At 33.7% G+C, this 27,914-nt stretch overlaps 1 protein-coding gene and 1 long non-coding RNA gene across 7 annotated transcripts in view; one reads left to right on the top strand and one right to left on the bottom strand.

Moving 5' to 3' along the window:
• LOC141544580 (ankyrin repeat domain-containing protein 26-like) overlaps positions 1-27,914 on the bottom strand; it is a 132,903-nt gene that overhangs the window by 39,199 nt on the left and 65,790 nt on the right. For all 6 annotated transcript variants that reach the window (XM_074270953.1, XM_074270956.1, XM_074270951.1 and 3 more), the window contains 7 exons: positions 27,571-27,782; positions 21,988-22,021; positions 20,770-20,869; positions 18,103-18,316; positions 6,195-6,810; positions 3,846-3,962; positions 1,300-1,416 (listed from right to left, as the gene is read on the bottom strand). In XM_074270953.1, the coding sequence (XP_074127054.1) occupies positions 1,300-1,416; positions 3,846-3,962; positions 6,195-6,810; positions 18,103-18,316; positions 20,770-20,869; positions 21,988-22,021; positions 27,571-27,782 (1,410 nt within the window). The remainder of the gene's footprint in view (positions 1-1,299; positions 1,417-3,845; positions 3,963-6,194; positions 6,811-18,102; positions 18,317-20,769; positions 20,870-21,987; positions 22,022-27,570; positions 27,783-27,914) is intronic.
• LOC141544583 (uncharacterized) overlaps positions 1-27,914 on the top strand; it is an 82,275-nt gene that overhangs the window by 45,043 nt on the left and 9,318 nt on the right. The window contains exon 3 of the long non-coding RNA XR_012482662.1: positions 23,660-23,893. This is a non-coding gene — a long non-coding RNA (uncharacterized LOC141544583). The remainder of the gene's footprint in view (positions 1-23,659; positions 23,894-27,914) is intronic.

Below are 27,914 nucleotides of genomic sequence, written 5' to 3'. Positions count from 1 at the left end.
TATTGTAATGAAATTTTCCCTATTTTGCATTGCCTTCTCAGTGAAACTGCAAATTCTTCAAAGACAAGAGAGCATGGCTTTCCCATATTCTTGTTAATCTAATCAGATCCTGTCATAGTATAATTCACAGAACTGACATTCATTAATTAAAGAAAAAAGAAACACAATTTTTACCCAGTTCTAATATAGCTTAGTTACTACCCTAATCAGGGAAAGAAGAAAGGGAAGAGAAGGTGCCAGTTTGCTCTGAATGCATTTTACTGAGTTCATTCATATAGACACAGATTGATTGCTTCCCTGGGATTCCTTATCAAGTTCAGTGCACATCTAGCTCCTTGATGACAGTCTCAACAGAAAAGCTTTTTAAAAAGTTAATATTTGCATCAATATGGTCCAAACAGAATGGGAGGGAAATAAAGGGAATTGAGTGATAGAGGAAAAAATTGATTTGGGAAACAAAATTTATTCCATTCCAATGTTGATTTCTGAAAACCAGAAATATATCTCTAGCATACAAATACGAAAGAATAAGTTTTGAAAAAAATGAAACTAGCAATAAACCAGTTCTTAGTAAAAACCGTTATACTGAAGTTAAGCAAGTAAGGGAACTGGTTCTCAACATTAAGAGATGTTACTCAAAATATAAGAGACAATGATTACTTTTATATATAACTGAAAATATTGACTTTTATGTTTCTGGAGCAGAGAAACAAGCATTCCCTAAGTATCCACTATGCATCAGGCACTGTGCTAAGAGCTTTAGAATTCTTTTCTCATTGGATTCTCACAACTATTCTGCGAGGTAGATGCTATGATTATACACATTGTACAGTTAAAGAAGCTAAGAAAGATAAAGTAACTTCCCTATATTGTCTGAGGCCACTTTTGAACCTAGATCTTTCCAACTTTAGATGCAAAGTTCTATTCATATTTCCACCAAGTAGCCTGTGTGTGTGTGTGTGTGTGTGTGTGAGTGTGTGTGTGTGTATAAATCCACTTATCTATACACACACACAAACATACATACATAAGAACATAGTTAAATTATGATATACTTAATACTCAGGAAAAAAAACACAACATATCATTCCTTCTGTAAGGATATTATGAGTAAATATAATTATCCCAATATAAAATGATATTAAGGGGCACAAAAGGTAGGTGTTATAGATCTCGTTCTGTTAGTTTAAATGACAGGCGCAATTATCAGAAAATGTATTATACTATTGGTTAAAAAAAGTATTATACTGAAAACGTTCCATTAATCAATGAGAAATTATGGATTTGTTGCATACATACTTTATGTTGTTTTTGCATCAAGAATAAATCTCTTTGATGTGACTGAATCTCTTGTGAAATCCTGAGTGGGTTTTTTTCGCAATCTGCAATTTTTTCTCGTAGCTTTCTTGTTGTATCCTGATAGAAATATGTATGTAGAATTTCTATTACTGATTTTATATAGCACCATTAGCTTCTATGAAATAAATATGCTTTTACTTGCCTGAATATATTTATGATTATCATAGCATGGTTTTAGGAAATGTCTTGGGACTTTTAATGCAATCACCTCATTATGCAGTTTGAGGAAAGTTAAGACCCAAAGAGGTTAAGTAAGCTGTCATAAAAATAGTCATCAAGAAAAGGATTGGAACTTGGTTCGTAGAACAAAAAATTATTTTCCCTATATCACACATCTTTCATTCAAGCATGGGCCAAATGCTATCCTCTTCCTTGCTCATCACAAACCATTACTTTCATTCTGTCTTCAGAAATAAAACACCTCCAAAGCCATGTAAGAGATAAGCTTTTTCATGTGCAATTCACATGGAAGGTCGGAGAATGGTAAAGGTAGACTATATAATTTCTTATAACTGATAGAAACATTAGGTTTTTTACTTTCTATTTTTCAGAAAAAGTTCTTTACACCTGCCCTTATATGAATAAGAACATTTATGAGAAGAATGTGAATTTTCTTTCCTCTCATAGTTTCCCCTGGAGAAAGTTTTTAAGGGTCTTCTAGCTAGAAAATTACAGAGAATGAATTTTCTAATTTTCTCAGTTCCAAACCAATACACTACACCAGAGATGTCTTGTGTAAAATGATCAAGGTTATGCTTGTTGATTATCAAGCTACATAGTGAAATTGCTGCTCAAAAGACAAATACATGTGTTAGAGAAAAATAATCTTTGGAAAAGTAACTTTATGATGTAAATTTTTGACAAATTATATTTATGCAATTATCTAAAATATGTTATTAAATTGAGCTATTTGGCAATTGCTCTTTCACCAGAGGTGCTAACTTAGAAATTTTGTGATGGCTATTTTTTTTTTCATGTTGGGAAGAAGATTAGATTAAGTATCACCTGATCTAAGGTAAAAGCACAGTGATCTTTCTTTCTGCCTCTCTGTCTGCCTCCCTCTCTCCTGCCCTCCATTCCTCCTTCTCCCCCTCCACCTTCTCTTTCTCTCTCTCTCTCTCTCTGTGTCCTTCACTCTTGCTCTCTTAAATAAATGCTTACTTTACTTATAACACAAGTCCTTTGGTGCTTGTTTCCATGATACCTTGTATTGTAATGAAATTTTCCCTATTTTGCATTGACTTCTCAGTGAAACTGCAAATTCTTCAAAGACAAGAGAGCATGGCTTTCCCATATACTTGTTAACCTAATCAGATCCTTTCATAGTATAATTCACAGAACTGACATTCATTAATTAAAGAAAAAAGAAACACAAATTTTACCCAGTTCTAATATAGCTTAGTCACTACCCTAATCAGGGAAAGAAGAAAGGGAAGAGAAGGTGCCAGTTTGCTCTGAATGCATTTTACTGAGTTCATTCATATAGACACAGATTGATGGCTTCCCTGGGATTCCTTATCAAGTTCAGTGCACATCTAGCTCCTTGATGTCAGTCTCAACACAAAGGCTTTTTAAAAAGTTAATATTTGCATCAATATGGTCCAAACAGAATGGGAGGGAAATAAAGAGAATTGAGTGATAGAGGAAAAAATTGATTTGGGAAACAAAATTTATTCCATTCCAATGTTGATTTCTGAAAACCAGAAATATTTCTCTAGCATACAAATACGAATGAATAAGTTTTGAAAAAAAAGAAACTAGCAATAAACCAGTTCTTAGTAAAAACCGTTATACTGAAGTTAAGCAAGTAAGGGAACTGGTTCACAACATTCAGAGATGTTACTCAAAATATAAGAGACAATGATTACTTTTATATATAACTGAAAATATTGACTTTTATGTTTCTGGAGCAGAGAAACAAGCATTCCCTAAGTATCCACTATGCATCAGGCACTGTGCTAAGAGCTTTAGAATTCTTTTCTCATTGGATTCTCACAACTATTCTGGGAGGTAGATGCTTTGATTATACACATTGTACAGTTAAAGAAGCTAAGAAAGATAAAGTAACTTCCCTATATTGTCTGAGGCCACTTTTGAACCTAGATCTTTCCAACTTTAGATGCAAAGTTCTATTCATATTTCCACCAAGTAGCCTGTGTGTGTGTGTCTGTGTATAGATCCACTTATCTATACACACACACAAACATACATACATAAGAACATAGTTAAAGTATGATATACTTAATACTCAGGAAAAAACACACAACATATCATTCCTTCTGTAAGGATATTATGAGTAAATATAATTATCCCAATATAAAAATGGTATTAAGGGGTACAAATGGTAGATGTTATAGGTCTCGTTCTGTTAGTTTAAATGACAGGCACAATTATCAGAAAATGTATTATACTATTGGTTAAAAAAAGTATTATACTGAAAATGTTCCATTAAACAATGAGAAATTATGGATTTGTTGCATACATACTTTATGTTGTTTTTGCATCAAGAATAAATCTCTTTGTTGTGACTGAATCTCTTGTGAAGTCGTGAGTTGGTTTTTTTGGGAATCTGCCATTTTTTCTCGTAGCTTTCTTATTGTATCCTGATAGAAATATGTATGTAGAATTTCTATTACTGATTTTATATAGCACCTTTATCTTCTATGAAATTAATATGCTTTTACTTGCCTGAATATATTTATGATTATCATAGCATGGTTTTAGTAAATGTCTTAGGGACTTTTAATGCAATCACCTCATTTTGCAGTTTGAGGAAAGTTAAGACCCAAAGAGGTTAAGTAAGCTGTCATAAAAATAGTCATCAAGAAAAGGATTGGAACTTGGTTCGTAGAACAAAAAATTATTTTCCCTATATCACACATCTTTCATTCAAGCATGGGCCAAATGCTATCCTCTTTTCTTGCTCATCATAAACCATTACTTTCATTCTGTCTTCAGAAATAAAACACCTCCAAAGCCATGTAGGAGATAAACTTTTTCATATGCAATTCACATGGAAGGTGGGGGAATGGTAGAGGTAGACTATATAATTTCTTATATCTGATAGAAACATTAGGTTTTTTCCTTTCTCTTTTTCAAAAAAAAGTTCTTTGCACGTGCCCTTATATGAATAAGAACATTTATGATAAGAAGATGAATTTTCTTTCCTCGCATAGTTTCCCCTGGAGAATTATCATCTGATCACTGTTAGGCTTGTCAGGCATGACAAAATTACTTGAAGGGATTGATCTGATTTGATGAAAGCAGAAACAAAAAAAAAAAAAGGGAGGGGGGAAGAAGGAACGGGACAGAGGGGCTGCTGCCCCTGTTAAGTCTTTAAAGCAGTTCCTTTTTATACAAGGTTATAAATTATACTCCTGATTCCAATCTTCCAGTCAATGGACAGAAAATGGGGAAAATTAGAGAAAATATGGTAGCTCTTTCACTTATAGATATACAGTATGGTGCAAGATTACAAAAAAAGGGAAATAAATTCATTTCATTCTCTAACCTAGTAGAAGACCAACATACAAACATATATAAATATACATATACACACAAAATACAAGAATATATATGTGTGTATTAATATTCATGCATTATAAAAAGCCTGTGTAGTTTCATTATAAAGAAAACTATTGCATTTGTGACAATAGTAAGTGTAACTAAAAAGTAAAATGCATTTAACATTTTTATCTCATTAGATACGATTAATTATCTTGTAAAAAGTCAACTAAATTCTAGTAATATTTCAAAAGGAAATAAGGAAGAGATACAAATGTAAAATTGTCTAAAGATAATTGACAAAAATAACTGAATCAGTACAAAAACATTAAATTCCACTATGAAATGAATCTATATCCAACTACCTGATCATAAAAACTAAATATAAAATATAATTTTTTTCATCTGAAATTGCTGCACAGTGCTATAGTTGGTAGTATTCCACTTATTGCAAACGTGATAAGCATCAGAGAAAATGAGACCTGCTATTAGACAGTAAAAAAGCTAAATTTTCAGTAAATGAAAGGCACTGACTGATGCCATAAACTGCAATTCTGGAAATCATGCAAGAAGTATTAGTAAAAACAGTGAAAAAATACTGACATAAACAATAAATATGTAGTAGGGAATCAAAAGCAAACTTTAAAAAATGGCTCTATTACCACACACCAAAATTAATTCTTAATGCACAATCACAGTCTCTTTGAAGAGAACTGTTGTCCTAAATTCTAAAGAAACATAGTTAGTAATCTTTATGATTTTATTAAAAATATGATCAGCTTTTTAATATTTAAAAAATCAGTTCATATTAGTTTGAATTAAAACTATTCAGATTGATAAACATGTTTCAATGGTTATGAATGGTAATGTCCAACAGTATCTCAGTTTAGATGCCTCATTTGAATTGTTACATTATGCCTAGAATATTTTTTCAGGATTTATCTTGTTTCCGTGAGTCAAATGATTTATTCCATTGCAGCATTACATGGAATGCTAGGCAAATTATTAGAACTACAAGTTGATCAGTATCTACTTAAAAGTGCTTAACTCCATCTACACTCACTAACTGCTATAATGCATTTAAAATTTCATGGGCTAACGCACACAATATTTTTTAATCAAAATTAGTCATCTTATCTAAAAAATGGATATTGGCTTGTTTTTTTTTTTTATCATGAATGCTTTTTCATCGTCCTTTTTTGCATATCAGAAATTTTACATTGAAAGTTACTAATATCAGAAAATCAAATTCCTAATTTATCTTGATCAAAATAACTTTGAAATTCATTTCAAAATATTAAATGTTTGTCAGACAATATTTAAAGACTTACCTTGTTTTTTGAGTTCTCATTTTCAAGTTTACCTAGTTTGTCTCTTAAAGAAATACATCTCTCATCAACTGACTCTTTATTTCTCTCTTCTAGCACAGGATCTTTTTTTGCAGTATCAGCACAAAAAGTCATGGGGCTATCCTTAAACTGCACCTGGACACCCTTTGATATGAAGACCCCTTTGTTTTGGGAATCTTCAAAAGGTTTCTGAAGCAGCTGAATTTTCTTCTGCATTTGGGCTAATCTTTCTTGCAGGGACTCTTCTTTGAAAATTAATTTATTCAAGTTTTTCTGTTGTATAGATTTTTCGTTTTTGAGTTGCTTTAATTTATCTTTGAACTCTTTTAATTGTCTCTGAGTTTGTTCTAAAAGTAATGTCTTCATTCTATGGTCATTATTTACTTGGTAGATCTCATTTTCGAGTTTAGAAAGCTCAATTGTCAGGATGTCAATCTTATCTATTAGGCTGTCCTTTAAAAGAAGCCATTTATCTCGTTTTCGCTGAAGGTTTAGTTTTGATGTCTGACTTTCCTCTTCAAGCACAGCAGAACTTGCACAAGAAGGGTAATGCATTTGTGTCTGTAGTTTTTCTCTGTTTTGTTTTTCACCTTCCAATCTAGAGTTCAGTATTGCATTTGGAAAAAAAATAATTGTAAGTAATTGTGTTATATAGTCTTGAAAAATTACTAAAATGGATAAAATTTTAAAATAATCAAAAGGAAATTTTGCATTGAACTTTGTGAGAGAAACTTTCATTCTAATTTTCAGGATTCCTTTTTATTTAATATTGTTCTATTGTATTGCATTTTTAAATACGTTTTTGTTTCCAAAATACATGCAAAGATAATGCAAAATCTTGTTTCTGAAATTTTTTCTCCCTTCTGTGCCCCCACCCCTTCCCCTAGATGGCAAGTAATACAATATATGTTAAACATGTGCAATTATTCCGTACATATTTCCATATGTATGATGCTGCACAAGAAAAATCAGATCAAACAGGGAAAAATGGGAAGTAAAGAAAACAAGCAAACATCAACAACTAAAAATACAGGTAATATGATGTTGAGACCTACATTCAGTCTCTACACTGTTCTTTTGCATGCAGATGGCTCTCTCTCTCTCTCTCTCTCTCTCTCTCACGTTTCTACTGGAATTGATCTGAAAAACTTCATTTTTGTTGAAAAGAGACAAATCCATCAAGATTCTTTTTGTAATTTTTCAGATATCCACCAGTATTTCAAATCCAATACTAGTCAAAACATCGGCTTACAGTCTGCTTGTACCACTATTTTAAGGTTTGAAGATGTAGACTGCATGCTAAATGGAGGTGTCTGAGCCACTGAGAAGTCAAGAACCCTGCCTATACTATTTATATTGATGAAGACAATTGTCTGGAGTGGTAATCAGAATTTGAAATGAAAACTAAGAAGACCTACTTTGATTAGACTCGTGCTAAGGTGTTCCTATTGTTGACTAATTACTTTCAGTATTTCACAACCCTCCATGATGGAGGTATTGAGACAATGTTTTCACATATTTCAATGATGAATGAGAGAATAAACTAAGTATAATTAAAAATAAGGAGATTAAACTTCAAAAGTGTTAGATTAGAATCACATGGAATGACTATCCTACTGAAAATATAAAGGATCATTTATATTGTGAGGAAGAAATAATTCTCAAATACTCCCATAAGAAAGTCAATGGAGATTATGCATGCTGTTTATAAACTTTTATTGTATAGCATAGAACTCTTAATAAGTCAGTTATTTTCAGTAAACAAGCATTCATTCCTATATACCAAGCACTGGGGATAAAAGTCAAAAGTCAAAAAAAAAGTCAAAAACACTAATCCCTCCCTTCTAGGTGCTTATATTCTAAGTCCTCAAAACATATCAATAACATTCATGAAAGCAAGTTACATATTGAATATTTGAGAGGTAACATCAGAAAAGAAGGCACATCATTACTAAAGGCACTAAAAATTTGACAGGCAGTGAAATTTCAGAAAAACCTGGAAAGACTTATATGAAATGATAAAAGGTTAAGTGATCAGAATTACCACCCTGTACATCAATATTGGGTCATGATCATCTATCAATAACTCAGCTCTTTTCAGCAATACAATGATCTAAGATAATCTCAAAGGATTCATGATGAAAAATGCTATCCATATCAAGAGAAAGAACTGATGAAGCCTGATTGAAGGTCATATTATATGATTTTCACTTTAGATGTTTCATGTTTTTTTTTTGTTTGTTTGTTTTGTTTTTCCATTTAAATTGTTCTTCTCTCACATCATGCCTAATATGAAAATATGTTTTACATGACAACATCTAAAAAAATCAACATCAAATCGGTTAATATTTTACGGGGGGGGGGGGAGGAGGAAAAAGAGAGAAAATTTGGAACTCAATATGTATTAAAAAATAAATATTCAAACAAATGTTTGTGTACCATAGGGGAATGTGGTCTTACAATGAAGAAAAAGAATAGCAGGTGAGCCAGTAGATCTGGATCTCAGAGTTAGGAAGAGGAGTAAAATGTGAGAAAACTGGAAAAGGGCGGAGCTAAGATGGTGGCGAAGACACATGCAACTTTCTAAGCTCCTCTCATAGCGTCCCGACCAATTATTCAATTGAGCCTCAAAAATAGCACTTGACTGGTAAAATTCACTAAGAGTAGAAGTACAACAACTTGCCAGCCAAAGATAATTTGGAAGAACACCAGAAAAGGTTTGTTCTGAGCAGTGGGAACAGACCAGCGCAAACAGGGATAGAACTAGAGGTTGGCATATTGAGCAGACTGGAGGGGGTGGCCTCTGTGGTTAGAAAATTTACAGAAACGACTCTGCCATAGGCTTACTGCTCTGCCTTGATTACAAAGTAGTAGAACAATAGAGACATTAAAGCCAAAGGTAGAGGATACTGTAAAAAATGCCAGAACCTAACAAGATCTGTCTATACCCACCCAAAACTGGAAGTGATTCAGCACCTACCACAGCTCAACTGGGAAGCTACATTCTGCAGCACAGGCTGGGGCAGTCACAAATTTGTATGGCAGAGGGGTGCAGCCCAGGGATAGCCTCTTATCTGCAAAGTGGCAAGTTCGGTGGCCTGGGGCAATAGAACTTCTGAAGCATGACTGTGCATCCCTGGGCAGAGACACTTCCAGTCACTGAGAGGCTATTCACTGGTCAACTGCTAATAGCCACAGCCCCACAGCAGGGCTTTGGCTTGGGATCGTGACACTTTCACTGCTCAGCCTCTAGCCCCTGGGCAGTCACTAATCCATACCATGGGGCTCTTCACTGGGCACTTCCCCTGCTCAGCCCCCAAAATACCTAGGCCTGAGTCACTTCTGGTGGGGAACTTTTTTCAGAGCACTCCCATGCCTTGACACTCCTTGCAGCCCATTTGCAGGACAGCTACTGTCTATATATCGATCCCTGCTCTGCAGAGGAAGCTGGTAACCTCTTTGCCCTGAAGGCAGACCATACAGGCTTTAAAAAAATGAGTAAAAAAAATCACAAGAATGATTGATAACTTCTATACAGAAAGAGAATAGGTTTTCCATCCTGAGGAGACTAATACCAGACAGTCTCCAGACAATACGCCAAAGGGGCATCTAACCTGGTCCCATTACAAAAGGCTCTCCTAGAAGAAACATTTAAAGATCTTAAAAGAGAGATAGAAGAAAAATGGGGAAAGGAAAAGTAGCTATGTAAGAGAGTAACAACTTCCTGAAATGTGAATTGGAAAATAAAGAACTCCCAAGAATTGCAAAGAAACAGAATTTGTGAATTAGAAATGGTAAAGAACTCTCAGGAAAGTAGAATTTGTGAAATGGAAAGAGAAAATAACTCACTAAAAAAAGAAATAAAATTAGTGAAATGGAAAAAATTTCCATAGAGCAAAACAACTCATTTACAATCTCGATTGGACACATACATTAAGAAGTTTAAAAAGCTAATGAAGTAAATAACTCATTAAAAATCATAACTGAACAAATAGAAATGAATAATTCATTGAGATATCAAGAATTATTCAAGTAAAACCAAAAAAAATGAAAAATTATTTGGTAAACATTAAACCTGAAAAATAAATCTGGGAGAGATAATCTGAGTATTATTGGCCTTCTCAAAAATTATGATGAAAAAATAGCCTAGATACTATTTTACAGGAAATCATCAAAGAGAACTGCCCAGATGTAATAGAATCAGAAGGTAAACTAGGCATTGAAAGAATTCATCGAGCACCTTCTGGAAAAGACCTTAAAATAAAAACATCAAGGAATATTGTGGCCAAATTTCAGAACTATCAGACTAAGGAAAATATATTACAAGCAGCCAGGAAAAAAAAACAATTCAGATACTGAGGTGCCACAATCAGGATCACTCATATCTGGCTGCCTCCACATTAAAGGATCTTAGGACCTGCAATCTGATATTCCAAGAGGCAAAAGAACTTGGAATGAAGCCAAAAATAAACGACCCAACTAAGCTGAGCATTTTTTCCATGGAAGAAAATGGACATTTATTGAAACAGATGAATTCCATTTGTTTCTAAGGAAAAACCAGATGACTCAAGAAAAGCAGAAAAAGGTAAAAGGAACTCTCTTGAGAACTGTATTTCTCTCATGGATATACACAAAGACTACATATATAATTTGAATTTACTGATATAACATAAAAAAGGGAATTCTAAATGGAAAGGGGATTGTGTCAGAAAAAGGGAAAAGGGGAGATAAAAAGAGGGAAACTGCATTCCACGAAGAAGCAAAGGAAACCTATCAGGTCTGAGGGAATTTAGAGAGGGGAGGAACATTGTGTGAGTCTTACTCTCATCAGAGTTCGCTCAAAGAGAAAATAATTGACCTATTTATTTTAGAGTAAATCTTCTTTTACCATTTTAAAAACTGGGAGAGGAAAAGGGAAAAAGAAAAGCATAATAAGGGAAGGGTACAAGAAAGGGGAAGGGATTCAAAGGGAGAAGGGAGGGATCCTAAATTGCATGATGAAAATGGGGCCCATAAGTTTTATACTGGGAAAGGGGGTAAAGGAGGGCAAGAAAAAGAAAAGCATAATCTGGGGATAATAAGATGGCAGGAAATACAGAATTAGTAATTTTAACTGTAAATGTGAATAGGATGAACACTCCCATAAAGCAAAGGTGGATAGCAGACTGGATCAAAAGTCAGAATCCTAAAATATCTTGCTTATAGGAAACACATTTAAAGAAGGGAGAAAGTAAGAAAGTAAACGACTGGAGCAGAATCTATTATGTTTCATTTGAAGTAAAAAAAAAAAGCGGGGTAACCATCCTTATCTCAGATCAAGCAAAAGCAAAAATTGATTTAATTAAAAGAGCTAAGGAAGGAAATTATTTCTTGCTAAAGGGTAGCATAGACAATGAAGCAATATCAATAAAAAACATATATCCACCAAGTGGTATAGTATCTACAGTCTTGAAGAAGTGAAGAGAGCTGCAAGAAGAAACAGACAGCAAAACTATAACAGTGGGAGATCTCAAACTTGTACTCTCAGAATTAGATAAATAAAAGCACAAAACAAATAAGAAAGAAATTAAAGAGGTAAATAGGATATTATAAAAGTTAGGTATGACAGATCTTTAAAGAAAACTGAATGGTGACAGAAAAGAGTATACTTGCTTCTTAACAGTTCATGGAACCTATACAAAAATTGACCATATGTTAGGACATAAAGATCTCAAAATTAAATGCCGGAAGGCAGAAATAGTAAATGTTTTTTTTTTGTTTGTTTTTTTTTTTTTTTCAGATCATGATGCAATAAAAACTACATTCAACAAAAAGTTAGGGGTAAATAGACTAAAAATTATTGGAAATTAAGTAATCTCATCTCAAAGAATGATTGGATGAAACAGCAAATTATAGACAAAATTAATAATTTCACTCAAGATAATGACAACAATGAGACATCATAACAAAATTTGTGGGATGCAGCCAGAGTGGTAATAAGGGGAAATTTTATATCCTTAGAGGCGTACTTGAATAAAATAGAGAAAGAGAAGATCAATGAATTGGGCTGCAACTTAAAAAGCTAGAAAAAGACAAAATTAAAAAATTCCAATCAAAAATAAGCTGGAAATTCTAAAATTAATACTCAAAGTGAAAAAAAAAAACTATTGAATTAATAAATAAAACTAAGAGTTGGTTTTAAAAAAAAAAAAAACAATGAAATAGACAAACCTTTGGTAAATCTGATGAGAAAAAGGAAAGAGGAAAATCAAATTATTATTCTTAAAAATGAAAAGGGGGAAGGGGGCGGGACAAGCGAGCAGGCAAATCTGTAGCCTCCATGTAGCCCGAGGGGACCGTTAAGAAGCTAGAGGAGTTTCAAACCACCGTACCGGGCTCTGCGGGCTGAGAGAGGGGTTGCCCCGGCCTCAGCAGGCACGGGCCCAGCTTCTCCCCTATGGAATAGGAAAGGGTCTTGGCACTTCTGAGAGCAGAAGTGGAACGGTTATCCAGCGAGCTGCAGGAGACAACCCAGGAGAAAGTCCAGGCTGCAACATATGGCCTGGCAGTGCTCGAGGAAAATGCTGACTTGAAACAGAAATATGGGGACTTGGAAACAGAACTAGAGTCCCATAGGCTGGAACTGCATCAATTGAAACAGGCATTAGCAGAATGTCACAGCAACCATAAGCGGGTCACATATGATGGAGAGAACAGAGAAGAATGCTTACTGCTAGAAACTGCTTCCAAGGAGGCAAAGCTGATGGAGAGAATTGAAGAGCTGTAGAATGACATTAAACAAATGAGATTTCTTGTGACTAATACATCCGCTGAAAATGATCGCCTTTCTTCCATAATCTAGGAGCTGAGAAAGAACTATGTAGAGCATGGCCTTTGCACAAAGTCCCAATTCAGGAAGTAAGTTTGCAATGAGTAAACAAACAAAAACTCATTCTAAAGAGCCGTTATGGAGCCAGAGCCACCCAAGACACCAACTCAAGACAAGAGACGAACACCACAACATATGTAAGCCAAAGCCTCAAAGAAAAATTCAGCTTTGCCCCCAACTAAGCAATAAAGTAATAATTTTGAAAATTAAAAAAATAGATTAATAAAAAAAAAATGAAAAGGGAGAACTTTCTACCAATGAAGAGGAAATTAGAGAAATAATAAGATTTACCCAACTTTATGCCAATAAAATTGATAACCTAAGTGAAATGGATGACTACATCCAAAAAAATAAGCTTCCCATATTAACAAATGAGAAAGTAAATCCCTTAAATATTCCCATTTCAGAAAAAAAGAAATAGAACGAGCTATTAATAAATTCCCTAAAAAAATCTCAAGGACAAGATGGATTTTCATGTGAATTCTCTCAACCGTTCAAAGAACAATTAGCCTCAATGCTATATAAAATATTTGAAAAAATAGGGAATAAAGGATTCCTACCAAATTCCTTTTATGACAGAGACATGGTACTGACACCCAAACCAAGTAGGTTGAAAAGAAAGAAAGAAAATTATAGACCAATCTCCCTAATGAATATTGATACAAAAATCTTAAATAAGATATTAGCAAAAAGACTATAGAAAATCATCCCCAGGATAATACAAATCAAGTAGGATTTATACCAGGAATGCATGGCTGTTTCACTATTAGGAAAATTATCAGTATAATTGGCCATATTAATAACCAAATTGACAGAAACCATATGATCATTTCAATAGATGCAGAAAAAATTTGATAAAATCCAACATCCATTCCTACTAAAAACACTTGAGAATATAGGAATAAAAGGACTTTTCTTTAAAATAATCAATAGCATCTATTTAAAATCATCAGTAAGCATCATATGTAATGGCGATAAACTGGAAACATTCCCACTAAGATCAGGAGTGAAACAAGGTTGCCCACTATAGCCATTACTATTCAGTATTGTAGTAGAAATGCTAGCTTTGGCAATAAGAGTTGAGAAAAAGATTAAAGGAATTAGAGTAGGTAAGGAGGAAACCAAATTTTAATGCTTTACTGATGATATGACAGTATACCTAGAGAACCCCAAAGTTTCTACTAAAAAGCTATTAGAATATACACACATATAGATACATATATATATGTATATGTATATATATATACACATATAGATACATACATATATATATATATGTATATATATATATATACACATATAGATACATACATATATATATATGTATATATATATATATATATATATATATATATATATATTCTTATATATCACTAACAAAATCCAACAGTTAGAGTTTTATAAGAGAAATTCCATTTAAAGTAACTATGGATAGTACAAATTGCTTAGGAATCTACCTGCCAAGGGAAACTCAGGGGTGGAGGGAAAGAGGGGAAAAGTTGGAACAAAAGGCTTTGCAATTGTCAATGTTGAAAAATTACCAATGCATATATCTTGAAAATAAGAAGGTATAATTTTTTTAAATTTTTAAATTAATTTTATATTTATAACATTTTTGACAGTACATATGCATAGGTAATTTTTTTTTACAACATTATCCCTTGTACTCCCTTCTGTTCCGAATTTTCCCCTACATCCCTCCACACCTTCCCCTAGATGGCAGGCATTCCCATACATATTAAGTATGTTATAGTATATCCTAGGTACAATATATATGTGCAGAATCGAATTTTATTGTTGTTATTTTTGTTGCAAAGGAAGAATTGGATTCTGCAAAGAGTTTACACTCACTTCCCAGTGTTCCTTCTCTGGCTATAACTGATTCTGTCCATCATTGATCAATTGGAATTGGATTAGTTCTTCTCTATGTTACAGATATCCACTTCCATCAGAATACATCCTCATACAGTATCCTTGTTGAAGTGTATAATGATCTCCTAGTTCTGCTCATTTCACTCAGCATCAGTTGATGTAAGTCTCTGCAAGCCTCTCTATATTGATCCTGCTGGTCATTTCTTACAGAGCAATAATATTCCATAACATTCATATACCATAATTTACCCAACCATTCTCCAATTGATGAGCATCCATTCATTTTCCAGTTTCTAGCCACTACAAAAAGGGCTGCCACAAACATTTTGGCACATACATGTCCCTTTCCCTTCTTTAGTATTTCCTTGGGATATAAGCCCAGTAGCAGCACCGCTGGATCAAAGGGTATGCACAGTTTGATAACTTTTGGGGCATAATTCCAGATTGCTCTCCAGAATGGTTGGATTCTTTCACAACTCCACCAACAATGCATCAATGTCCCAGTTTTCCCACTTCCCTTCCAATGTTAATTATTATTTATTCCTGTCATCTTAGCCAATCTGAGAGGTGTGTAGTGGTATCTCAGAGTTGTCTTAATTTGCATTTCTCTCATCAATAGTGATTTGGAACACTCTTTCATATGAGTGGAAATAGTTTCACTTTCATCATCTGAAAATTGTCTGTTCATATCCTTTGACCATTTATCAATTGCAGAATGGCTGGATTTCTTATAAATTAGAGTCAATTCTCCGTATATTTTGGAGATGAGGTCTTTATCAGAACTTTTAACTGTAAAAATGTTTTCCCAATTTGTTACTTCCCTTCTAATCTTGTTTGCATTAGTTCCTAAATCATGGATCCATTTTGATCTTATATTAGTATGTGGTGTTATGTGTGGGTCCATGGCTAGTTTCTGTCATACTAATTTCCAGTTTTCCCAGCAGTTTTTGTCAAGTAATGAATTCTTATCCAAAGTTGGGATCTTTGGGTTTGTCAAACACTAGATAGCTCTTTTTATTCACTATCTTGTCCTGTGAGCCTAACCTATTCCACTGATCAACTAGTCTATTTCTTAGCCAATAACAAATGGTTTTGGTGACTGCTGCTTTATAATATAGTTCTAGATCAGGTACAGCTAGGCCACCTTCATTTTTTTTTCATTAATTCCCTTGAAATTTCCGGCCTTTTGTTCTTCCATATGAATTATGTCGGTACTTTTTCTAGGTCATTAAAATAGTTTCTTGGGAGTCTAATTGGTATTGCACTATTAGTTTAGGGAGTATTGTCAACTTAATTATATTTGCTCAGCCTATCCAAAAACACTTAATGTCTTTCCAATTATTTAAATCTGACTTTATTTTTGTGGCAAGAGTATTGTAATTTTGCTCATACAATTCCTGACTTTCCTTTGGTAGATATATTGCCAAATATTTTATACTATGGACCGTTATTTGGAATGTAATTTCTCTTTGTATCTCTTGCTGTTGGATTGTGTTGGTAATGTATAAAACTGCTGAGGATTTATGTGGATTTATTTTGTATCCTGCAACTTTGCTAAAGTTATGAATTATTTCTAATAGCTTTTTAGCAGTCTTTGGGGTTTTCTAAGTATACCATCATATCATCTGCAAAAAGTGATAGTTTGATTTCCCCATTAAAAAGGTATAATTTTTTAAAAATCTGGAAAAGCAGGAAAGGGCTAGTTATAATGGCCTTTCAGAGGCAAGAAAAGGGATTTTTATTTGATCTTGGAGATGATAGGGTGCCAATACTCCTAGAAGAGGATGAGTAATGACATGGTAACATTTATGCTTGAGGAAAATCACTTTGGCTTCTTTGAAGAATGGATTAGTGTGTGGAAGGTCTTTATTCAGAGAAAGAAAGAGAAAGGCAAGTGCAATAATATAAGCAAGATGCAAAGAATGCCTGCATTGTACTGATGATTGTTATTAGACAGAAATGCACGTTATGAGAGATGCTCAAAAAGCAGAAAATTTGTCATTACCAAAAAGAGAAGATAAGGCTGTTATTAAGGTTGCAGTCCTAGGTGAATCAGAGGGAGGTGCTGTCACTGATTATAGAGACATTCAGAAGAGAAGAGGGCTTAGGGAGAAAAGATAATTCTGTTAAGGCCAAGATGCATATGGCACATCCCATTTGAGATGTCCAAAAAACCTTACTGACGTATGGAAGGGGCTCAAGAGAAAGACTACCACTGAGTATATATCACTGTGGAAACCATTCCTCCACAAGGGTATTAAAGGAACTCATGAGGAGCTGATGAGATAACCAAGAGAAACAGTACCATTTCCAAGGGTGTAAGCTCCTTGACAGCTCAGGCCAGGTCATATTTTTCTCTTATCTGCCCTAAAGTTTCACAAAGTATTCTGCATATAACAGGGCACTAGGACATTTGCAGAGGAATTTGAATATGCAGATATTTATAGCATATCAGAAACAGAAACTACCTTCCTAACTTTATTATACATTACTCCCCTTCTTGCAGTCTACAATCCAGTCAAAGTGTCCTTCTTTTACTTCTACACAGGACAACACAAAACTCTTCTTTCCCAAAGCCACATCTTTGTGAAGCGTGTCTTCTCAGCCTGGAGTGCACTGTTGCTTTTCTAACCTCCCCCTCCATTAGAATTTCTTGTTTCTTTTGAAATTCTTTTGAAATTCTGTTTCCCTACCTTCTTCTACATGAAGTTGCTGCTACTCCTTTCCTTTGAAAACCAGGCCCTGCTTCCTGCTCCAGATTTCTGTGACTTTATTGTGTTTACATTTGTATTTACATCCTATATTCTTGTATGGATTGTAAAATTCCCCGTGGCACTTTATTTTTGTCTTTGAGCCTCAGTGCCCACAACAGTGCTTGGTGCACACAAGATACTTGTTAAATATATGTTGATTAGGGGCAATCTGTGCTTCAAAAATAACATGATGAAATAAGGGTGGAAACCTATTGGAAAGTATTCCAAACAGGAAGATGGATTATACCACATTAAGTTAAAGGGATTCATTGTAGGGCTCATTACATTATTTTAAAGAATTTTCATTTTTCATTTCTTAACCTCAAATTTTCTGTCACAATGTTTCATTGTAAGTGTAATGCTTTCAAACCTTGATTTAAACTTATGCCATCCATACCTGCTTCTATAGAGTTTTCTATCACATTCTGCTTTTCGATTCTTTAACTGGTATTTAGTTTCCATTCTCTCTGACAATTCTTCCCGTAGTCCAATAATCATCTTTTCTAAAAGCTTAACTTTTCTTCTAACTTGGGTCCATTTTGAATTTTTAAATTCTACTGCTGGTTCATATATAGGAAGTACTTTCTTTTTTTCCCAAATGTAATCTGAATCTGTATAGAGAAAAACACAAGTAAAGAAACATATTAGGATTTTAAAATCTGTGGGGCAGTAGGAGAATATTTAGAATGCAGATTCTTTGGCACTGATAAAACAGTCTCCACATATGTATCCTAAGATTATATCAAAATATCATTTTGTCAATAAATTTAAACTGAATTTAAAGTAACCTCCTTTGGGTTATTGTAGACAGCTAAACAGAATCTCTTAGGTTACACATTATTTTATTTAAAAAAAAACACTATTTGAAACCTCAGGATTCCTCTTTATATAAGAAAATATGTGGGAAAATTAAACTTCCTGATGTATACTGTGAATGGCAACAATAAGATGAATAAAATACATTATATAATTAAATTGTAATTTATGATTATGAATTAAAATATGCTAAATTACTTTTAAAATATCATAAATGTGTTTTACCTCAAATAGTTACATGTAAACACTGCTTGTCCTTTAGAAGTTTATAATATAAATCATTCATATACAGTAAAATCCTTCCCTCATTTATTCCTTAGCCAGAGTTCTGGTAACTTTAACCAACATTTAACTGAAATACCAGAAGAAAATTTTTTAAAAATTTAGACCAAATCCAGAATTAGAAAAATGGGTCATATCAAGTTCCAGATTTAACAGACTTGTTTATTGGGTTTTCCATGGCAACATTCAATTCTTCATATGATTCACTGTTCAACAGAACTAAAACAGCAAGAATGTAGGGGAGAACAATGTTGTTCTGGGCTCTGCTTGTAATGTGTACCGAAGTTGACATTGACAGTAGGGGAAATCTAATATGCAATATTTTTTGTCATTTTAAAAATTAATTTTATAATTATAACTTTTTTACAGTACATATGCATAGGTAATTTTTTACAACATTATCCCTTGTACTCCCTTCTGTTCCAAATTTTTCCCCTCCTTCCCTCCACCCCCTCCTCTAGATGGCAGGCATTCCAATACATATTAAATATGTTATAGTATATCCTAGGTACAACATATATATCTATCTATCTATCTATCTATCTATATATATATATATAGATAGATAGATAGATAGATAGATAGATAGATAGATATGTTCAGAACAGAATTTTGTTGTTGTTGTTGCAAAGGAAGAATTGGATTCGGAAGGTAAAATAATCTGGGGAGAAAAAGAAAAAAAAATGCTAATAGTTTACAATCATTTCCCAGTGTTCCTTTTCTGTGTGTAGCTGATTCTGTCCATCACTGATCAATTGGAATTGGATTAGCTATTTTCGCTGTTGAAGATATCCACTTCCATGAGATGCAAGATTTAAAGCAAAAGAAGAAACCATCACAGACAAGCTAGAGAACTTGGTGCGATTCACAGTTAATAGGTAGATAAGGCAGAATTTGTACTTAAATATTCATGATAACATGTCTAGTGCAATATCCTGTATGACATGCTGATAGAAGAATTATAAAAACTAGGCAGAAAATCTGTAACATTCTTATGACTTTTGGTCACAGAGAAAGATTCTACTATTTTACCCATTGTTTCCATGAACGAGATCACTTTAATCACCTAATGTCAATTTCTTCAATGCTTTTCTATTATCAACAAGGTAAAATTCATATACTGTATGCTGGCATTCAGTATGTATAATAAACATTAAATAATATAGCACATATAGGTTTCAAAATAATTTCTCTGAAATTATCCTGTGAAGTTAGTCTTTTACAGATTAAGAAAATGAAGCTCCAATATTAAGTGATTTGTTTATACACACAAAACTAATCGTCCTACATTCCTAATACCTATCTTTTCATATTTACTTCTTTTTGCTATATACTGTCTTGTAAAACTGGATTTTCAGTGTTATTTTCGTTTCTCCTTGCTCACAGTTTCCATGTTTGAGATTTTCATTCCAGTTCTCCTGGACTCCCACGACCTAATGAATTCATATTCATTTTTAAAACCTTCAGAAAGTTGTTTTTATTCTTGCTAGCTGACATTCTTTCCCACTTTATACCTCACATATAATTATGACTATACTTTTTATTTACTTGTTAGTATATATTATTTGTTTATTTTTCCCATTAGAGTTATTTATGTAAGCTCTTTCTGCCTAGTACATTGCACACTCTCTGAGGACAAGGATTTTGTTTTTCTAAAATTTGTGTATTTGGCACACAGTAGGTACATAATTCTTTTGGCACTGAAACACATAATAACTCCTCTATGAGAACTTCTGTAGCTGAAAAATCATCACCCTGAAGCCAAAATGATCCTTTTTAGCTTGGCAAACTCTGCCAGACATTACACATTAGACGCCAATGCCAGAGCCTCCCAGAGAACACAAAGTTACCTCTACTCTACTATGGGTCAGTGGAATAGAACTCGTGTTATCTTCTTGGATATAAGTGCAGACTTAGTTTCTGTTTAACACCGGTATTCCATTAGAAAATTTAAAACAATTCTTACCCTTGGTATAAATTGAGGGAGGTAAATTAGAATTCACTGTATCTGTTTCAAGTGATTCAGTGATGTCATCAAGAGTATCTGCAGACATCTCTCCTTTATCCTATAGAAGACATAAAGTTAAGGTAATAAGTTTATGTAAAATTATTGTAAAACAAACTTGAAAACGATAGCAATGGCTAACATTTCTATAGTTTTTCTATATGTCTATAGCTTTTCACAGCAGCTATCCTCACAAAAATTTCTTGAGAAAAGCACTACCCATAATTATTTTACAAATGAGTAAACAGGCTATAATAGAGGTCAGGTGATTTGTCCATAATTATATAGTTACTGAAGAGCCCAGGAACAGATTCAAATTCAGGTGATCTTGATTATTCACTAAGCCACATCTCTACCTAGAAGCTGATTTAGCAATCTCATGAGGAGTTACACAAATTAGTCACGATATCTGCAACATGCTATAATTGCATTTGCTATTGCTAGTCTCTCCTAATTCCCAGGCTGTCAGAGAAATCTCTGGTAAACATTAATATCAAGCTTAGCTCTTCCTGAAGCCTTCAGAAATCCTCTGTCTGCTATCTCACATGGATGCAGTGGAGGTACAACAGAGCACCCGGGAGTTTATTCAGGCAAGCTTAAGAACTTTACTCACATGGTTTACATCCTACTCTAAGACTTCCTGCACTCTCTTAGCTCCTTCTGCTTGGCAGAGCTCCAGTTGAAAAGGGTTGGGTTCCTCCCCCATTGAGCCTATATCAGATCCCTGAGGTCATAGGCACAGCCAGTCAGAGATGGAGAAACTTCCCATTCCTGATGCAATTTTAGAGTGTTCAGGGTTCCCGCAGAGGCGGGACATGCCACCCAGGAAGGTAGTCCCTATGTAGCCATAGCCATTCATGTCAGGGCATCTCCAGGCCATAGGCCTGGGTTATATCCTAACTGTGCTTGCCTGGCCTCTCTTATGGACCCTTCCAGATATCTCTTACAGATAGCAAATAATCTTCATTTTATCTATGGGGGAAATGAAAGAAAAGCCAGAAATATAATTAGTTTTCTGGCATTCACAATGGACACGTTCACTTAAAGATTGTTTCCAAACATATCCTTTTTATGATTAAATATTCCTGTGCTTCAAAATGCAGAAGAGGGATCCTATTTGTTCATTGAAAATAGTATCATTTTCTAAATTAAGATCTATTTTAGCAGTTTTTACAATACCTTATTATTTTCATTGAATGTTCTCTTGGCATGCCTAAAAGACAAATAATTTACTTTACTATAAATATAAATAAAAGTGTGTCATTGTAATTATTTGATTTTCAATACATTTTTATTTCAAAATCATATGATTTTTCATGTTTCTATTTAATCTTATAGCCATAATTTTTAATAAATGCCTATTTTTGCCTCTTGAAAAGTATTTTTGATGTGCTTTGTAAATTTTTTTTAAAAAATGTTTATATTTTAATTGCTCAAAATCTACTTTTTCACCCTTCTATCGGAACCCTTTACAACTGGGAATAACAAATAATCCATTACAAATATTCATAGTAAAACGACAAATTTTTGCATTGTCTGTGTCCCCCCAAAAAGAAATCTGTCTCCTTCTATACTTTGAATCCCTTAGCTATCTAGGTGAGTAGCACGTTTCATCATTTGTCATCTGAAATTATGGTGGCTCATTATGGTGGCAAGAGTGATGAGTTCCTAATTATTTCAAAATTGTCTTTACCATATTGTTGTCATTATAATATTATTCCATCATATTTCTATACCTCTATTGTTCCTTCTGTCAAAAAGTTTTTAAAAGAAATAAAAAAATTCTGAATTAACATCTGAATGTTTTATTAAAATTTATTATTAAATTTATTAAATTAATTTATTTAAATTGATTTAAAAATTAATAAGTAGTTGAGAATACTCTCAAAATAAAGGTGAGTCAGAAAATCTTAACTTGCAATAGAATACTAATGAATTATTTAGTCAATTGTTTGTCCCAAACTGCTTGTCATCAAGATTCTAAAAGGACAAGAATATGAGCAGAAAACTATGACTGTCAGTATAAAATGATTCTTCCAAAAATACTATGCCTAGTACCTTGTACTCTATTCTAAGTTTTATAAAATATTAAGCATGGTAATCAATATAATCATATGTTGGTCATTCAAATTATATGTACCTTGGCTTCTTTTTATTATATTGAAATATAGAGGTCAGATATTAATCTCATTCACCGTTTTGTTTTTCCCAGAGCCTAGCATAAGGCTCTTCACATTTTATGTAACTAATGCTTTTTAAACAAGTTATACCAGGATATTAGTGGACACCTTGTGGAATAAAGCATGTGGAAACTACTCAGAAAACCATGATATTCCCCTCTAGAGAAAGTACTCCTGCTGATAACACTATCCACAAATTCTCTTTAATACTCGAGTATGAAGCTTAAATGTGATTATATAAAATTATAAACTTTAAAGACACAAATGCTGTGAAAAAATGACTGGCTCTTTCTAGATGTTTAAAAAATAACAAGATATGTCCTACAAATTAGAGGGAGAAAACTAAGTTCGAAAGAAGTAAATTATGGTTAAAGTGTAGATGAAGAAAATGGCTTCTCTCTCTTTCCAGTGATTTTAATCAACTGTTGCATTAACAATAATGTAAGTTGAATAGAGTATATACCCAGCCATATCCCCCATCATTGTCCCTATATCTACTGTTAAGTCCAGATAGGGAAGGCTATTGTAATAAAAGCAATAAAAGCAGAATACTCATGCACAAGAAACATAATATATTCATTGGATGAATAATGACAGTTCATGTTTCTATAGCACAAGAAATTTCCTTACAACAATCCCTATTTTACAAATGTGTGTGTGATATGTCCTAGAGTCTACCGCTAACATTGGCCTTGTGGTGCAGTGGAAAGTGAATTGAATCTGGAGTTCAAACCCCAACTCTTCCTCTTTTTCACTGGTATGACTGAGACTAAACCGCTTAGGAGCCTGGACTACATGACCCCTGCACTGCCTTCCAGTTCTCAATCCATGCTAGAACATTAGGAGACTGAAGACTTGAGCCTTAATCTTCTCACTACAAGACTGGGATTATTACTAATGCTTGGGTATGTATGGTGAAGATATACTTTTCATAGACCCATGTCAATTCTGCTGTGCCCTGTCACCACAATGAGTCAATTAAAGTGTATTATCACTGGGGCAGGTTCATAATAACTGAGAAAAGGAGAATTTCAACCACCAAACAGTGGCAAGTAATGTAGCATGAGCATATTTAAGGGAAGTCTGGGCCCTCTAGCTTTGCCAGGAATAATTAGCTTTCCTGTCATTCCTTCAGTGCATGTCCCATACCAAAAGAATACTTAGAAAGAACATTCAACTGGCAGAACAAAGGACATCAGGACAACAGTCTTCTACAATGAGAAAAAGCACACATTGCTAATATTTTTCTATGAGTTTGTCCAGTACTAGTTTACCTTAATGCATAAGGATTTATTTGTCTTATTTAAGGTGCTCTCATCACGACTATGGAGTAGGATACCAGATGAAGAATTGCAGGGAAAAAACAAAAAAAAAAAAACAAAAACAAGAAGCAAAAACCAACCATAAGTTGATCTTTAAATAATTCTTTATTGAAAACTTCTAAGAAAACAGTGGGAGACATATTTTTTTCTATTTTAAAATATGTGACATTTTACTTCCAGACTAAGTTTCCTTAACTAAGATGCTGATCTTATCATTCCCTAGAACAGAAACTTTTAATGGTCCCCTTCTTTAGTAGTGCATTAAATTGCACTGTGTACCTGTGAAGCTTCTTCATCTTCAGGCGTACAGTCTTAATCCAACAAAGTTTCTCACACTCCTCAAAATACAAGGCCCATTCTAGTCAGATATGTGCTTCTCTAGTCTAGGAATATGTGCTTCTTACCCAACCTTTTCTTCACCTACAATGGTTCCCATTTCCTGCCTATATTTGGGCTAAGAAAACTTCAGCCGCATAAAAGCAGATCCTTGCGATTACACAATTTGTGTGCAAAATATCAGGGAGTTATCAAAGCAGGCTTGATATGTGCCAACAATACCAAAAGAAAGTCTTAATGTGATTGTAGGTGGAATTCTAAGTATTCATAGAATCCAGGAGAAGGGAAGTGATTCTTTCCATATACTATGCCCTGATCAGAACCTGTTTGAGGAAGATATTCATTCCTGGGTGATATACTTTAGAAAAGACAATTAGCACTGAGAATATTTCCAGAGGAGAAATCAGGATGGTGAAAAAAATGGCAACTGATGATGTTTGCTGCAGATGTTTACCATAAGTAAGAGAAGAGGAAGAACTGGCATGATGAGAAGTAGTATTTGTGATCAAATGTACAATAAAACATAATGTTTAATTGACCCTCTAAAAGCTAGGACTAGGCACAGATAAACAAATTTGGGATCAACACATGAAAAACAAAGAACACAAAAAGCAACCAACTTCCAAACAACTAAGACTTATTTAAAAAAGGAATGGGCTGCCTAAAGAATTAATGCATTCCTCTGTGTGTGTGTGTGTATGTGTGTGTGTGTGTGTGTGTGTGTGTGTTTGTGTGTGAAAGAGAGACACAGAGACAGAGAGATAGAGAGATTGTGCATTCTAGTTAAAACAGTGAGCAACTAACAATCACAATGGTAGGAAGATTATTCTTTGATTCAACTCGAATGGACTTCACAAACTTACCTATTCCTCTGTACATGTAACTTTTAGTAACTTCATTTTCCCACTCTGATAAGGTATCAAAGAAGGAATTTAGTGTGGAAAAGCACATTTTGTAATCATTTTTGACATCAATTTATTCCAGCATCTTATTCACAAATTTCACAGAACTTAAATAGAATGTTCACTTGCAACTTACCCTCTTTTGCTTCCCTTTCCAGCAAACTTCTCCAAAGAATACTAATTTCTCTGGTACTTTACCATTATTTCTCTCTCCAACTGCTAAACATATACCCCAATGAGTTAGTTTTACTCACTGTCAAGAAAAGTTTTAAAAACCAAAATATTCACAGCAACAACTTTTTGTAGTAGCAGATAACTGGAAATAAAGTACCTGAGGCATCCTTGACTGAAGAATGGCAAAAAAAAAAAATTTAGGCTTTCTTGATGTAATAGAACATCATTTCTATGGTGAGAAATAACAATTACATAAGAGGAAGAGAATATTTAGATGAATTAATGCAAAATGAAGTAAGGACAACCAGGACAACAATATAAATTATAACTGCGATAATATAATTATTAAGGACAATAAAATAACCACAACTGAATACTGTGAAATTATAATGTCCAGGTTTGAGATGAGAGGGTGCCACTTCCTATTTATATGTCAAGTGGAGCATTATCAATGTGGAACACTGCATGCAATACTGAGGTAGGGATGAAGAATGTTTCAGTAGATGGCTGAGGAGTGAGATCTTGGGAAAAGAGGCTTATATAAAAGTAAAAGATGACAATTTTTAGAAAAGGAAACTTTCTCTCAATTGTCCATGGCTTTACTGTTTCTCACTAATATGTCTAATATGGTTATGTCCCACTAATCAAAGAACAGTAAATATGTTTCTGTCTGCATGCAACTGAAGTCACAATATGTAAGTACTGCCATTGAGGTAGGGAATGATGCCTTTTTCAGTGACTCTTAAAGAGAATTATAAATTTTTGTCTTCCTGAATTTATGTTTATTTAATTAATTAATTTATTAATTTATTTATTTTTAGTCTTGAAATTAATTGAGCTAGTTAAAGTTATTTTTAAATCTATTAAATTAGTTTTCAAGTTAATACAAGTAAATCTGGGCTTTTAAAAAAACATTCTCTACTTTCTAACTGTCAATCCAGAGCACTTCCACATTCCAACTCTCATCAGTTGGAATTTTAGAGGTGGTCTAGTAAATACAGTCCCAACATGAATTGTGAACCCTCTTTACCATATTCCTGTGTCTCATCTATCACCTTATGGTCCCCTAAGACTTTTCTAGATGGGGCAGCAGGTAGAAGTTATCTACCTTTTGCTCTTCCTCAGCCTGTCCAGAAGGCATATGAGCACTAGAAGGACTTATACAACAAGGACTATGTGAGTACTTCTCTTTACATTTCTGTCAATTCCCTTTTTTTATTCTGCCATCCTGAAAGGACAATACCTTTTCTCTCCTCAGGCTTATCTTACATGGTAGTGGGTGGGTGACTGGATCTTTTTAATGATTTGCATGTCTGCAATTAAAAGTGTGAACCCTTTCTTAAGAATCTAGGTTCTCTGCCTTGGTATCCCCAATGCTTGGCCCATGATAACATTTAAAAATTAATTCATTCTTGAATATTTCTTCTGATGGGAAACTTCCTAATGAGTAAGAGAACACATTTAATTTTTGGAGTAGCTGTAAGATTATTTTCATGTCTCATTGGTACTTATTATTTATACCTCTTCAAAGTTTCCAAACTGAATTGCTTTGCTCCTTGCCACCTGCATATTACATTCTATGCTATTTTTTGGATCTCATCAAAGCCTACCTACCTTCTTTCAATAAACACTAATGTAACAAAAACAATAATAATAATAATAACAATATAGTATAAATATACTTACAGCCATAGAATAATATGCATTCATGTGACCTTAATTTCTTTCTTGGCAAAAAACAAGTGGATGCAGAGTGAATCTGAATCTAGATTTGTAGAGCAAACTGAATATACCATAAATGATAATATTTAATAATAATTCTCCAGTTAAATATGTTGACAAACTTACCCCTTTAAAACATGGTGCACAGGTGTTACATTTTCCTTAGAAGAGATGCTCATTTTTGGTCTTTCTTCCCCAGGAATTTTATTTTCCTCATCTTTACCATTTTGATAGCTCTCCATAGAAAACTGTTTATTAATTTTGCCAGTTGTTGTTCTTTCACTTAACTTATCACCATCTGTTCTCTCCAATATTTCCATTTTCTTTTCCCCTTCCATCTAAAAGGAAAGCTTAGTATCATTCTTACTTTATTGTTGTGTGTCTTTGTGTGTAAATGCATATATGTGTGTGTGCACGTGTGTGTGCATGTGTAAATATGCACACTTTTATACATATATACTTATATGCTT

This window comes from Sminthopsis crassicaudata, chromosome 5 (assembly GCF_048593235.1).
Source record: "Sminthopsis crassicaudata isolate SCR6 chromosome 5, ASM4859323v1, whole genome shotgun sequence".
Taxonomy (NCBI): domain Eukaryota; kingdom Metazoa; phylum Chordata; class Mammalia; order Dasyuromorphia; family Dasyuridae; genus Sminthopsis; species Sminthopsis crassicaudata.
Note: the sequence above shows the minus strand (reverse complement) of the source record. Positions and strands in the feature narration are given on the sequence as shown.